Source organism: Phyllostomus hastatus, unplaced genomic scaffold, assembly GCF_019186645.2.
Source record: "Phyllostomus hastatus isolate PE091 unplaced genomic scaffold, TTU_PhHast_1.1 phas_scaffold_129, whole genome shotgun sequence".
Classification (NCBI taxonomy): domain Eukaryota; kingdom Metazoa; phylum Chordata; class Mammalia; order Chiroptera; family Phyllostomidae; genus Phyllostomus; species Phyllostomus hastatus.
Window position 1 is genome coordinate 4,048,944 of NW_025334009.1, and position 11,686 is coordinate 4,060,629.

Here is an 11,686-nt window from a genome sequence, read left to right on the forward strand (position 1 = left end):
GATCCAGAGGGCACAGGAAAGACTCCTCTCTATCAAATCTGACGTCTGTCCGAGGACGGCTGCTTCCCAGGGTGGAGCCCAAAGCTCAGGAGGAAGCTCCACCTGGCCTTTTCCGCGCTTGGCGGAGGCGGGAGGCCAGCGGGAGCTGAGACGAAGGGGCGCGGGGGCGAGGTCCGTCCGAGCCCAGGGCGAGGCGGAAACCGAGCCAGCTGGAAAAAGGCCCTGCGCCCGGCCCAGGCTGTGGCCCGCTGCCCGCGGGCAGGGGCTCGGGGAGCCGCACTGGGGCGGGGCCTAAGCGGTGACGCCGGGAACCGGTGACTGGGCCTCTACGGGAAGGGGCGGAGCCAACGGAGAGTCCGAGCAATGACGCACAAGGAACAGGGCGGGGCTCAGGACCCGCGAGCGGGGCAGAGGTGGGGCCGTGGCGGAGGCGGAGCCTGCGTCGGGTCAGTGTTCAGTCGCGCGGGCCGCGGGGCGGGGCCTGGCCGCGCTGACCGGGCCTGGCCTTCCTGGGAGACTGACCGAGCAGTGCGTCCGGAACCGCGGCGGCTTCAGTGCGTCCGCCGCACCGCTAGGGGGCAGCGCAGACTGACGGAGGACTCCGAGCCAGAGGGAGCGAGATTCGGATCTGCGCGGAGCCTGCACCCCGAGCATCCTGGAGCCCAGCTTCAACATGTCAGTACCGCCCCCTCCCCAAGCGCGCCGTGTCGGTCCTTCTTGTCCCCCGTGCTCTGTCCTCCCCGCACGCTCTCCCTGTGTCTGTGGTTCCCTCCCAGAGCATGCCGAGACACACCCACCCAGAGTCAAGTTCCCAAAGCCCCCTACCCCCAAAAGTCCACGGTTTATGGCCCACTAGGAGGGAGGGAGAAACCGAGGCACAGGAGGAACAGTGTCGCCTGTCTCTGACAGTCCAGGAACCCCGCCCACAGTGGGTTGGGTCGGGACTGAAGGGGTTAAACCCGCAGGGAAGCCTGGGGTTTCTGACCTCGGGGCAGAACCTGGGGCTTCCTCTCTCCTGGTGCTGCTGCTGCAGAGGTGGCAGATTGCAGGTGAGGGGCTTACAGCCTTCTAAGTGGAATGTGGCGTGAGGGGAGGGGGCTGCCTGCTACTGACCAGCATGAAATTGGCCTCAAGCTCTGGGGTCCTTCTTGGGGCGGTGGGGAAGGGGAGCCAGGACTCTTCCTCTGGTGAGAAGGTGAGTAGAAGGGTGAGCCTCAGCGCCTCCCCCACCCCCCACTGCCAGAAAATCCCCCAGCACAGACCCCCCTGCCCGCAGGGCTTGGAGCAGCATGGGCAAAGAATGGGGTTTGAGTGCAGGAGGTCTGGGCCCCCAACCTGGTGGCCGTTGGATCCCCTGTGGATGCAGGAAGGAAGCTGTGGTCCTTATCTATGGTGGCTGTGAAACTCAGGCCAGGGGGGAACCAGGCCTGCAGGACTGGCACTGCCGTGTTAGTGCTGCTGGGGCCCTGTCGGAAGGGACAGTTGGGTCTGTGCCCAATTGGCTAAATGTCCTGAGACGAGGGGAGGTGTGATGATGGAAACAGAGGTTGGAGTGATGCCATTGCTGGCTTTGAAGAGGGAGAGGGGCCCACGAGCCAAAGAAAACAGGTGGTTTCTAGAAGCTGGAGAAAAGGCAAGGAAATGGGTTTTTGCCCAGAGCCCCCTGAAGGACCAGCCCTGCAAAACCTTGATTTCAGCCCAGTGAGACTCACTTCAAATTGCTGTCCTCCCGAACTATTAAGATTATAAATTTGTTATTGTAAGCACAAGAAAAAGTGCTGTAGCGAGGGGGCCATGGGCTGTGTGTCCCAGGCAGGGGAGATGGTCCAGGGAGGTCAAAACAGCCTGTTGAGTGGGCGAGTGGCGCCCCAGGATCAGTTAAGTGGTGGGCATAGCCCACGTGGTTAAAAAGGATCACCTGGAATTTAGGAACGGGAGGGATAGAGGAGCTCCTGGGAACAGCTGTGTTGCCTCCAGAGCCTCGGTTGGGTTTAAGCAGGGATCACTGTGTCTGGTTCGCATGTTCTGTGATGGCCATCCAGCTGTGACGGTGCGGGACTGGGTCGCCTGTCCTGGGGAGGACACATCTGGGGCCAGAGCAGGCTGGGGCCAGAGCTTTTGGGTTCTGCCCCAGCCTTTAGCCCTCAGCCTCCATCCATTGTGGGGAGGACGCCCTGGACCCACTGGATGGAGCTGATCCTGAGTACCAGCCCAGCTGAGCTCACTCTGGACCCTGCCTGCCAGCTAGAGCTGACCCTGAGCTCCAACCTGGCCAAGCTGACCCAGGATCCTGCACACCAGCCAGAGCTGACCCTGAGCCCCAGGCTAGCTGAGCTGACCCCGGGTCCTGCATGCCATCCAGAGATGACCCTCAGTCGTGGCTCGACTGAGCTGACCTTGGATCCCGCACTCCAGCCAGAGGAGACCCCCGCCCCCAGCCTGGCTGAGCTGACCCTGGAGCCTGTGCATCGCCGACCTGAGCTCCTGGATGCCTGTGCCGACCTCATCAATGAGCAGTGGCCCCGCAGCCACGCCTCCCGCTTGCACTCCTTGGGCCAGTCCTCAGACAACTTCCCCCTCTGCCTCATGCTGCTGAGTCCCCACCCTGTGCCAGGGAAGGCTCCCATCGTGGTGGGGCATGCCCGCCTGTCGCGGGTGCTAGACCGGCCCCAGAGCCTCCTGGTGGAGACCGTGGTGGTGGCCCGGGCCCTGAGGGGCCGTGGCTTTGGCCGCTGCCTCATGGAGGGCCTCGAGGTCTTTGCTCAGGCCCGGGGCTTCCACCGGTTACACCTCACCACCCATGACCAGCTGCACTTCTATGCCCACCTTGGCTACCGGCTGGGTGAGCCTGTCCAGGGCCTGGTCTTCACCAGCCAACGGCTGCCCGCTGCTCTGCTCAGTGCCTTCCCCAGGGCCCCTTCCCCATGGCCACCCTCCAAGACCCCTAGCCTGACTGCCCAAGCTGCCTCAAGAGCCCCCAGAGGGCCATCATTGCCGCCACCCCCTCCGCTGCCTAAGCCCTTGACCGCCTCACCGCCCGCTCCACAAAGCCTGCTAGAGACACAGTACCACGACCTGAGAGGACGGCCCATATATTGGATGCAGAAGGATATCTGAGGGCCGTCTAGGGCAAGGCACTGTCTTTCTGGTTCAGTGGACTCCCCAAGACAGTCCCAGCCTCAGCCCCTGGCCCCGGGGCGCAGCTCTAGCTCGGCCGGGTCTCCCGGGTGCCAGTGGGGCCGGACGAGGACGGCTCCCTCCCTGGCTGTGGCTCTGAGCTGTCTGTGCGGCTGAATAAAGGCTTCTTTTGGGTGTGGCTACGACAGTTTATTTGCTGACTCCCACCCTTGCCTCCCAGCCTCATCTGAGGTCCCCTGTCCCTGCAGGAGCCCCCCGATCCACCTTGGCTCTGGGGCCATGGATGGCAGGACACCTGCCTTTTGCCCTAACCACTCTGCCAGGCCCAGGAGAATGGGTGTCTGTTCTCTTCCTCATTCGCTCACTACTCACACCCACCATTCCATGAGTACCTTCTGTGCGTCAGGCCCTGCACTGGGCACAAGCAACGGGGAACAAATGAGACAGACAAACAGACAGACAGGATGCTGACCCGGGGGATGGGTAGAGAGGGCGATGGATGGGAATGCCACGGCAGGGTCCGTGCCGGGACTGGGAGCCCCAGCGCCCTCTGCCTGGAGATCTGGAGATCCCGGAGGCCTCCCAGGGGAGGGGACGTCACCGCGGAGAGTGCTGAGGAGGCAGGGAGGGGGCTGAGTACTCTTGGGGTGGGGAAGAAGGTGGGCAGAGGAAAGAAGGGGACTTGCGGAAGCTGTGGGTGGGGGAGGTGTCCGAGCTGAAAGTTGAGGGAGGGGAGCGGCCTAGGCCGGCTTAGGGTGTGGATGCTCGGAGAGGACTCTGGGACCCCTGGGGACCGTGCTTGCCCCACCCCCTTGCGGGCAGGAACTGGGGAGGTTTGCCCAGCTGTCCCTGCTGTGTGGAAGGTAGGCCCTGGTCTCTAAGCTCACACCCTCTCTCCCGCAGGTTTCCATTCCTGGGGCGTGACCATGCAGCTAGGCACGGCCCTGGTGCTGGGGGCAGTCCTGTGCCTGGGGTGTGGCCACCCCCTACTGCGGGCCCCCGCCCGCCCATTCTCCGTGCTGTGGAACGTGCCCTCAGCACGCTGTGGAGCCCGCTTCGGCGTGCACCTGCCACTGGAGGCCCTGGGCCTCACAGCCAACCGTGCCCAGCGTTTCCACGGCCAGAACATCACCATCTTCTACAAAAAACAGCTGGGCTTCTACCCCTACTTTGGGCGCAGGGGCACAGCTCACAACGGAGGCATCCCTCAAGCGGTGCCCCTTGACCACCACCTGGCACGGGCTGCCTACCAGATCCGCCGCAGCCTGGGAACTGGCTTCGCTGGCCTGGCGGTGCTGGACTGGGAAGAATGGTCCCCACTCTGGGCCGGGAACTGGGGCCGCCACCGAGCCTATCAGGATGCCTCCTGGGCTTGGGCACAGCGGGTGTTCCCCCACCTGGACCCCCAGGAGCAGCTGCGCAAGGCCCGAACTGGCTTTGAACAGGCGGCCCGGGCCCTGATGGAGGGCACTCTGCGGCTGGGCCGGGCGCTGCGGCCCCGCGGGCTCTGGGGTTTCTACCGCTTCCCGGCCTGCGGCAACGGCTGGCACGGTGCGGGTTCCAATTACACGGGCCACTGCCACTCGGCCACCCGTGCCCGCAACACCCAGCTGCGCTGGCTCTGGGCTGCCTCCAGCGCCCTCTTCCCCAGCATCTACCTCCCGCCCAGGCTGCCGCCCACTCACCGCCAGGCGTTCGTCCGCCACCGCCTGGAGGAGGCCTTCCGAGTGGCCCGCGCCGGGCACCCACAGCCCCTGCCTGTCCTGGCCTACGCCCGCCTCACGTCCCGGAGCTCTGGCAGGTTCCTGTCCCAGGTGAGGGGAGGCATGGCCCTGGCCTAGGGAGGTCTGAGGGGACGACCTCGCCCCCGGGACCTGATGGGGAGGCCCTCGTCTACGTCTGAGGGGAGCCGGTCCGATCCTGCAGCATCCGACATGGTGCGGCTCTGCGCTGGAACCCTGGAAGATCTCGGGGAAGGCGAGGCTTGGCCTTTGGCGCCCCAATCCCAGGGGAGGCGTCCTCTGAGTGGAGGACCTAAGGAGCCACTCAGGGGCTCAGTGCCACAGGGCGTTCCTGCAGAGGTGAAATCAGGTCGTGGCAATGAGCCAGGGAAGTTTCTGGAAGGTAGAGATAGGCCCAGAGGGATCCGGCCAGCTCAGCCCTGGCTCAGCAGCTCTCTGCCCCCAGGATGACCTCGTGCAGACCGTCGGCGTCAGCGCAGCACTGGGGGCCGCCGGCGTGGTGCTCTGGGGAAACCTGGGCATCTCCAGCTCTGAGGTGATTACGGCCCCCTCCGGCCAGCCACGCAGCCCATGGTGGGCGTCCCAGGGTAGGGGAGTGGCCACGTCAGGGCCACGGAGCAAGCACACTGAAACATCCCTCCCTTTTCCTCACTCAGGAGAAGTGCTGGCATCTTCGTGACTACCTGGTGGGCACCCTGGGCCCCTATGTGATTAATGTGACCAGGGCGGCCACAGCCTGCAGTCACCAGAGGTGCCATGGCCATGGGCGCTGTGTCTGGGGAGATCCAGGACAGCTGGAAGCCTTTCTACACCTGCGGCCAGATGGCAGCCCTGGAGCTTGGGAGTCCTTCCGCTGCCGGTGCTACTGGGGCTGGGCAGGCCCCACCTGTCAAGAGCCCAGGCCTAAACCCGGGCCTGAAGAAACAGCATGAAGCCAGGACACCTGCCGCCGCCCTCTGGCCCCTGCTGCCTTTCCCAGTCCTTGAGGGCTCTGTCCCACTCCGTGCTCTTCAGCTTAGCCAGTCCTCCCACCCACACACCCTGCTCCCCACGGGTCCCTGGGGAGTGGAAGACGTCAGAAGGGAACATTTACACCTGTAGACCCAGAGGCTCTCTGAGATCACCTGATCCCTCCTACAAAGCAAGCAGTCCCAGGGAGAGAGAGACGAGGTTCCAGATGGTTAGGGTTGCCAACGCAGGGCTCTCTGTTCCTACATGTCACCGGGCCCACGGAGAGGTGGAAGGAGACCTGTCCCAGGGCAGGTGGGCCTCAGGATCTTGGCTAAGGTCTGCGCGCGCTTAAACTGTTGTCTGTACTTTGCTTTCATCATAAAGTCGCTTTTTCTTTCACTGCCTGAGATGTGGCTGTTCACCGTGTCATTGCAAGCCCCCTGTTCATCCAGTAGCGAGTGTCCGGCTGCCAGTGCCCAGAGATGTGGGTTCTGCGTGGTGGGTGGCTCAGCTTCAGAGTTAACAATCGTGCGTGTATGCATGCGGTGGGGGTGGGGGAGGACCCACAGCATTGTGGGTGCGAAGTTCAGCTAGAGTGTCGTGGGCTTACGGGTCACGGGTGTAGACTACAATTCCCGAGGTGCCCTGCGCCCAGGGATAATGTGCGCGCGCAGCCCCCTGGGAATAGTAGTTCCGGCCGCGTGGCTGTGAGTCGTCACCGACTGGCCAGGAACTCGCCTTCCCGGCAACCTGCCTAGCGGGGCGGGGCGCTTCGACCGGTTTGGCAGGGCGGGCACCTAGCGAAGATGGTGGTGCGCGCGGCGTGTGGCTCCCGTCGCCTGCCCAAGTCTCAGCTCAGCGCACCAGCCAGCGTTTCGCTGGTCTGGAGCCCCAGCCCGCCGGGTCCCTGACCCTGCGCCCCCTCGCGACCGATTCCCGGTATGCCCCGCGCTCATAAGGGCAGCGCGCCCCGCAAGGGCGGCCAGCGCCGCAGAGGCGGTAAGTGTGGACACGGGGCAACTGCTAAACGGCGAGCGAAGGACTTTCCGTGGGTCCCCGTCGGTGTCCCTGAAGGTCCTGGATGGGAGTTCCTGCCTGGATCAGCTTGGCGCCGCTTCCCGTAACTACCCCGCGCACGTGCCCCAGCAGACAGCGGCCACGTGTGCGCACAACTTAAGCATGCTCGCTGCTCGCGGGTCTGGAGCCAGCGCTCCTGACCCTAACGCGGTGGGCACCTCCTGGACTCGGTTTCCCCAAGGCTCCCTCGCCCCAGTTGTCTGCTTTGGCAGGCAAACCCCTAGGACAGAGTGGGAAGCTCGCCCCCTCCCCGATCCCTAATTCTTTCTCGGACTGGACCGGGAGGTTGCTGGGAAGCCTGGGGAGAACTGAAGGGAGAGGGTGACAGGGAAACTACAGGATATCCGCCTTGGTGGCCCTGGCCCCAGGGGGTGGACGGGAGCCCTGGAGCCTGTGACTGCCCTGAGACAGCCCCGAGACTCTTATCAGCGTGCACCAGTGTCCTCTTGTAGTAAACACACGTGTTTACTTTGCAGGGGTGGGGGCTTGCTAGACCCAGCTGAGACCTGGCCGCCGCCCTCATGGGGTTTGGGTGGGGGGACATCTCAGAGGGTAGTGACAGTCCAGAAGGACTGGTTGTGGGGGGAACGCTCTCAGAGTGGTGGTGCCAGCTCCAGACTTGGGAACCAAGGAAGCCTCGGGGTTGGGGCTTCTGGGTGGGTCGTGAGAAGGCGGAGAAGAGGGAACCGTGGGGAGTGAACGAGCTGTGCAGACGCCTGGCACCTGGAAGGATCACGACACGGACAGAGGAGGGAAGGCTGGGCTGCCTCCGCTGGCAGGGCAGTGAGGAGAGAGATGAGTGGAGGCCTCTGTGGGTGCTGAACTTTGTCCGGCAGGCACACGGAGCTGGTAGTTCCTGAGACATAGGACCAGCCTGGTGGCCAGAAGCCATTTTGGGCTCAGCTGTGGCAGCCGCCCCAGCCGAAGCAGAAGTCACGCACGGCAGCGTTCAGTTCCGCCGAGCCTGACACTAGCCCGTGCTGGTGGATTTTCAGGGCCGTCGAGGCCACTCCCCAGGGGCAGGAGGAAGCTTTGTGCTGTTCCACTCAGGGCTGAAGGCCTGGGGTGGGCCGAGGGGGCTCAGAAAACAGTAGGCTTGAGGCCTGGGGCGTCCACCCCCGTCCACTGGGAACTAGGCCTCTGCCCCCAGGGCGGACGGGTGACCTGGTGACCTTGTCGTTCCGCAGAAGAGCCATAACTAGTCTTGTATTTAGTCACTGTTCACTTGCCCTACCCCAAGAGGTGCTATTCTCTGTTCTGCAAAGAAACCGAGGCTTTGAAGGCTAGGCGCCCGGCTGACTGTCCCCCTGTTAAGATGTGTGCAGCTGGGGTAGGAGCCCTGGGTCTGTCTGACTCTGTGACCTGAGTCTCTGACTCTTGCCCTGGCTGTTGGAGGCATAATCTGGGCGGTGGCTGAGCTACCCCGGGATCTGCTGGGTGTGCTCCCTCTTCAGCCTGGGCGACAGGTCTGCGTGGGGCCCCCACAGCCCCTTCTGCCTCTGCCTGGCTCTCGGTCTCCCCCTTAAAGCTCCGGTCTCGGGAAGGCGCCGTTCACCAAGCCTGCCAGGTTCTGCCGGGCTGGGCCCGGTGCCACATGCTCTCCGACACGTAGGCCTTGTTCCCCCTCTCGTGCTTCCTGGCTCAGCGTTCTCTGCATCAGCCCGTGTGCCTCCCGCGTCCGCCTTGGTTTCCTCGTCTCTGGGAGGGGCAGCATCTGTCCGGTGGGGCCGTGAGGCTGGGTGAGGTGCCTCCAGCCGTCACTCCTCAATGGAGGCAGGCCATGTGCCCCGTTCCGCCCCCCCCCAGGTGCCCGGAGCAGCAGTGCCCAAGCCGACTCAGGCTCCAGTGACGATGAGGCAGCCAGCGAGGCCCGCAGCACCACCAGTGACTGCCCCAGCCTTCTCAGCACCGTGGCCGAGGATAGCCCCGGTGAGAGCGGTTTGGCAGGGACTCAGCGGGGGCTCTGTGGGCCAGGGCACGGAGCAGGGCTGACCGGCTGGCCTTGCAGGGGGGGATGCCGTGGATGAGCAGGGCCAGCAGGAGGACCTTGAGGAGAAGTTGAAGGAGTATGTGGATTGCCTCACAGATAAGAGGTACCCCTGACCGCCAGCTAACCCCTGCACCCCTGTCCCTGCTCAGCCCGCACCAGACGTGACCCAGGTCAGGCTGGCTCACAGGACACCCTCCTCTTCATCCCCCAGTGCCAAGACCCGGCAAGGTGCTCTTGAGAACTTGCGCCTGGTCCTGGCGTCCCGCCTGCTGCCCGACTTCCTGCTGGAGCGCAGCCTCACGCTGGCCGACGCCTTGGAAAAGTGCCTCAAGAAAGGTTGGCCGAGGGACACGTGGGGGACCTGCAGTGGCCGGCGGCTGGCCGTTGCTCGCCGGCTGACTGGAAGGCATCCCCGCAGGGAAGGGCGAGGAGCAGGCCCTGGCCGCCGCCGTGCTGGGCCTGCTCTGCGTGCAGCTGGGCCCTGGCCCCAAGGGCGAGGAGCTGTTCCACGGCCTGCAGCCCCTCCTGGTCTCCGTGCTCAGTGACAGCACAGCCAGCCCCGCTGCCCGGCTCCAGGTGAGTGCTCCGTGCTCCGTGCTTCGTGCCGCCCTCCCCTCTCCCAGTCCCTAAGCAGGGAGGCGGGTCCCACCGCCTCCAGGCTCCCTTGCTCTGACGGTCAGCCCCCATGGCATGGCGGGGAGCCAAGGCTCGGCCTCTGACCGTGGCCTGGCCTTGTCCTCCCAACAGTGTGCTTCCGCTCTGGGCTTGGGCTGCTACGTGGCTGCTGCCGATGTCCAGGTAAGTGGCCTTTGGGCACAGGTAGTACAGCACCTAGGCCCTAGCTCTGCCCCTGAGCCCCCCACCTGCCTCCCTGTGCCCCTAGGACCTGCTCTTCTGCCTCACCTGCTTGGAAGGCATCTTCAGCCAGTCCTGCAGCGTGGACGGCTGCACAGCGCCTGCCAGCCTGCACGGCCTGTTCTGCGCTGCCCTGAAAGCCTGGGCACTGCTGCTCACCATCTGCCCCAGCACCCACGTCAGTGACATCCTTGACAGGTAGGGGTGACTGCCACGGGGGACGGGAAGGGGGGAGCGGTGAAGGGGCCCCCAGCCCACACACGTAGCTCAGCGTGGCCCCTCCCCAGGCAGCTGCCTCGGCTACCCCAGCTCTTGTCCAGTGAGACTGTGAACCTGCGGATCGCTGCCGGCGAGACCATCGCGCTGCTTTTTGAGCTCGCCCGGGACCTTGAGGTGTGAGGGGGCGGTGCCTGCTGACCCCATGTGCCCATCCCAGGCTGGATGCAGGGGGTGCCCAGGAAACAGGGCAGCCTTGGGTCATTGTACATGGAAGTAGCCCCAGTATAGACGCAGGTGCCGGGGGCTGTGTAGGGGCCCCTGAGCTGGCGGTGGGGGGGGTTGTCTCACCAAGGCAATGACTGAGAAGGGATTCCAGGGGGTCAGGCAGAGGAGAAAATGACTTCCTCAGTGAAAGGACGGGCTGGGGCCACCCCGCGCCGAGAGCCGGCAGGGCTCACGAGGCCCCCGCCACCCCCGCCGCAGGAGGACTTTCTCTACGAGGACATGGACGCCCTCTGCGGCATCCTGCGCACCCTGGCCACCGACAGCAACAAGTACCGTGCCAAAGCCGACCGCCGGCGTCAGCGCTGCACGTTCCGGGCCGTGCTGCACTCCGTGGAGGTGCGTGTGAGAACGCCCGTGCCCTGGCCAGAGCGTGTCCCCGGGCACAGCCGCCAAGCCCGGTTCTGTGGGCCCCTCTGCTCCGCAGGGCAGCGAGTGTGAGGAAGAGACGGTCCGCTTCGGCCTCGAGGTGCTCTACGTCGACAGCTGGGCCCGGCGCCGGGTTTACGCCGCCTTTAAGGACGTGCTGGGGTCGGGCATGCACCACCACCTCCAGGTGGGGAGGCCGGCAGGGTGGGGCCCCGCTCAGGTGCTTCCGACCGGCCTGGGCTCACTGTCCCCTCTGTCCCCCCAGAACAACGAGCTGCTCCGCGACATCTTTGACCTGGGCCCCGTGCTGGTGCTGGACGCCGCGGCCCTGAAGGCCTGCAAGCTGTCCCGGTTTGAGAAGGTCGGCACCCTCGGGCGCCCGTGTTCCCCTCCGCACCGCCGCCCAGGCCTCCCCTCCCCGCCCCGCCCCCCAGCTCACCGCTCTCTGCCCCCGTTCCAGCACCTGTACAACGCCGCGGCCTTCAAAGCGCGGACCAAGGCGCGGAGCCGAGTGCGGGACAAGCGGGCGGACGTCCTGTGAGGCCCGGCCCGCCGAAGAGGAGCCTGCCCCCACCCTCGCCCGTGTTTTTAACAGGAGACAGTGCACTGGTGCCTGCCAGAGATTGTCGCTTTATTTTTTTAATGACTAAACCAAAAACAGACCTGGGGGGGGGGGTGGCTGGAGGCCAGACCACGCGGCATCCCGGCTCTCCGCCCCCGCACTCGGCCACTGTGGTCTCCCTCCGCCTGCCCGCCTGCCCGTCTCAGTGCGGCGGGCAGCAGGGGGCTCCGGACTCCTTTCTCAGGCCTCGCTCCCCAGGGATGAACCACTTCCTTGGGGGGGGGGGTGACATCTGGACAAATGTCACAACAGGTGGGGAGGGGAGGCTACCTGGAATGGATTTCTGTGCTAATTTTTAAAGAATATTAAGAGAGAATTAAACTGAATACTCAGCCTTCTGTGGCCCTGGCTCCTGGGTGTCCCTGCCTGCGCTTTCGCCCCGCACCCCACCCGGAGCTCGGGCCCCGTTCGTTCTTCCCAGTGCCGTCTCACCCTTGCCCT

General features: G+C 64.9%; 3 protein-coding genes across 5 annotated transcripts; all 3 read left to right on the forward strand.

Moving 5' to 3' along the window:
* Positions 1-363: 363 nt before the first annotated feature.
* Positions 364-6,231, forward strand: HYAL3 (hyaluronidase 3). The gene is made up of 5 exons (XM_045857242.1): positions 364-675; positions 857-1,049; positions 4,042-4,952; positions 5,326-5,415; positions 5,537-6,231. The coding sequence occupies exons 1-5, from the start codon at positions 364-366 to the stop codon at positions 5,810-5,812; spliced, it is 1,782 nt and encodes a 593-aa protein (XP_045713198.1). The 3' UTR covers positions 5,813-6,231.
* NAA80 (N-alpha-acetyltransferase 80, NatH catalytic subunit) lies at positions 539-3,316 on the forward strand. Of its 2 annotated transcripts, XM_045856824.1 has the most exons (3): positions 589-675; positions 2,135-2,266; positions 2,351-3,316. In XM_045856824.1, the coding sequence occupies exons 2-3, from the start codon at positions 2,188-2,190 to the stop codon at positions 3,115-3,117; spliced, it is 846 nt and encodes a 281-aa protein (XP_045712780.1). In that variant the 5' UTR covers positions 589-675; positions 2,135-2,187; the 3' UTR covers positions 3,118-3,316. The 2 variants fall into 2 exon arrangements, with proteins under 2 accessions (XP_045712779.1, XP_045712780.1); XM_045856823.1 differs by having other exon boundaries at positions 539-675; positions 2,249-3,316.
* Positions 6,232-6,605: 374 nt separating the features above from the next.
* IFRD2 (interferon related developmental regulator 2) lies at positions 6,606-11,587 on the forward strand. 2 transcript variants are annotated; one of them, XM_045856534.1, is made up of 12 exons: positions 6,606-6,830; positions 8,715-8,837; positions 8,917-9,001; positions 9,110-9,234; positions 9,317-9,474; positions 9,646-9,696; positions 9,782-9,951; positions 10,041-10,146; positions 10,456-10,593; positions 10,682-10,810; positions 10,889-10,984; positions 11,084-11,587. In XM_045856534.1, the coding sequence occupies exons 1-12, from the start codon at positions 6,773-6,775 to the stop codon at positions 11,162-11,164; spliced, it is 1,320 nt and encodes a 439-aa protein (XP_045712490.1). In that variant the 5' UTR covers positions 6,606-6,772; the 3' UTR covers positions 11,165-11,587. The 2 variants fall into 2 exon arrangements, with proteins under 2 accessions (XP_045712490.1, XP_045712491.1); XM_045856535.1 differs by having other exon boundaries at positions 10,682-10,785.
* Positions 11,588-11,686: the final 99 nt, after the last annotated feature.

Bases quoted from the DNA above. Each gene is read 5' to 3' on its own strand.
- HYAL3 (XM_045857242.1), top strand. From the start codon at position 364: ATGACGCACAAGGAACAGGGCGGGGCTCAGGACCCGCGAGCGGGGCAG. The intron at 676-856 runs GTCAGTACCGCC...ATGGCCCACTAG, and splicing joins CTGGAGCCCAGCTTCAACAT to GAGGGAGGGAGAAACCGAGG. The intron at 5,416-5,536 runs GTGATTACGGCC...TTCCTCACTCAG, and splicing joins TGGGCATCTCCAGCTCTGAG to GAGAAGTGCTGGCATCTTCG.
- NAA80 (XM_045856824.1), top strand. From the start codon at position 2,188: ATGGAGCTGATCCTGAGTACCAGCCCAGCTGAGCTCACTCTGGACCCT. The intron at 2,267-2,350 runs ACCTGGCCAAGC...CCCCGGGTCCTG, and splicing joins AGAGCTGACCCTGAGCTCCA to CATGCCATCCAGAGATGACC.
- IFRD2 (XM_045856534.1), top strand. From the start codon at position 6,773: ATGCCCCGCGCTCATAAGGGCAGCGCGCCCCGCAAGGGCGGCCAGCGC. The intron at 9,697-9,781 runs GTAAGTGGCCTT...CTGTGCCCCTAG, and splicing joins TGGCTGCTGCCGATGTCCAG to GACCTGCTCTTCTGCCTCAC. The intron at 9,952-10,040 runs GTAGGGGTGACT...GCCCCTCCCCAG, and splicing joins GTCAGTGACATCCTTGACAG to GCAGCTGCCTCGGCTACCCC.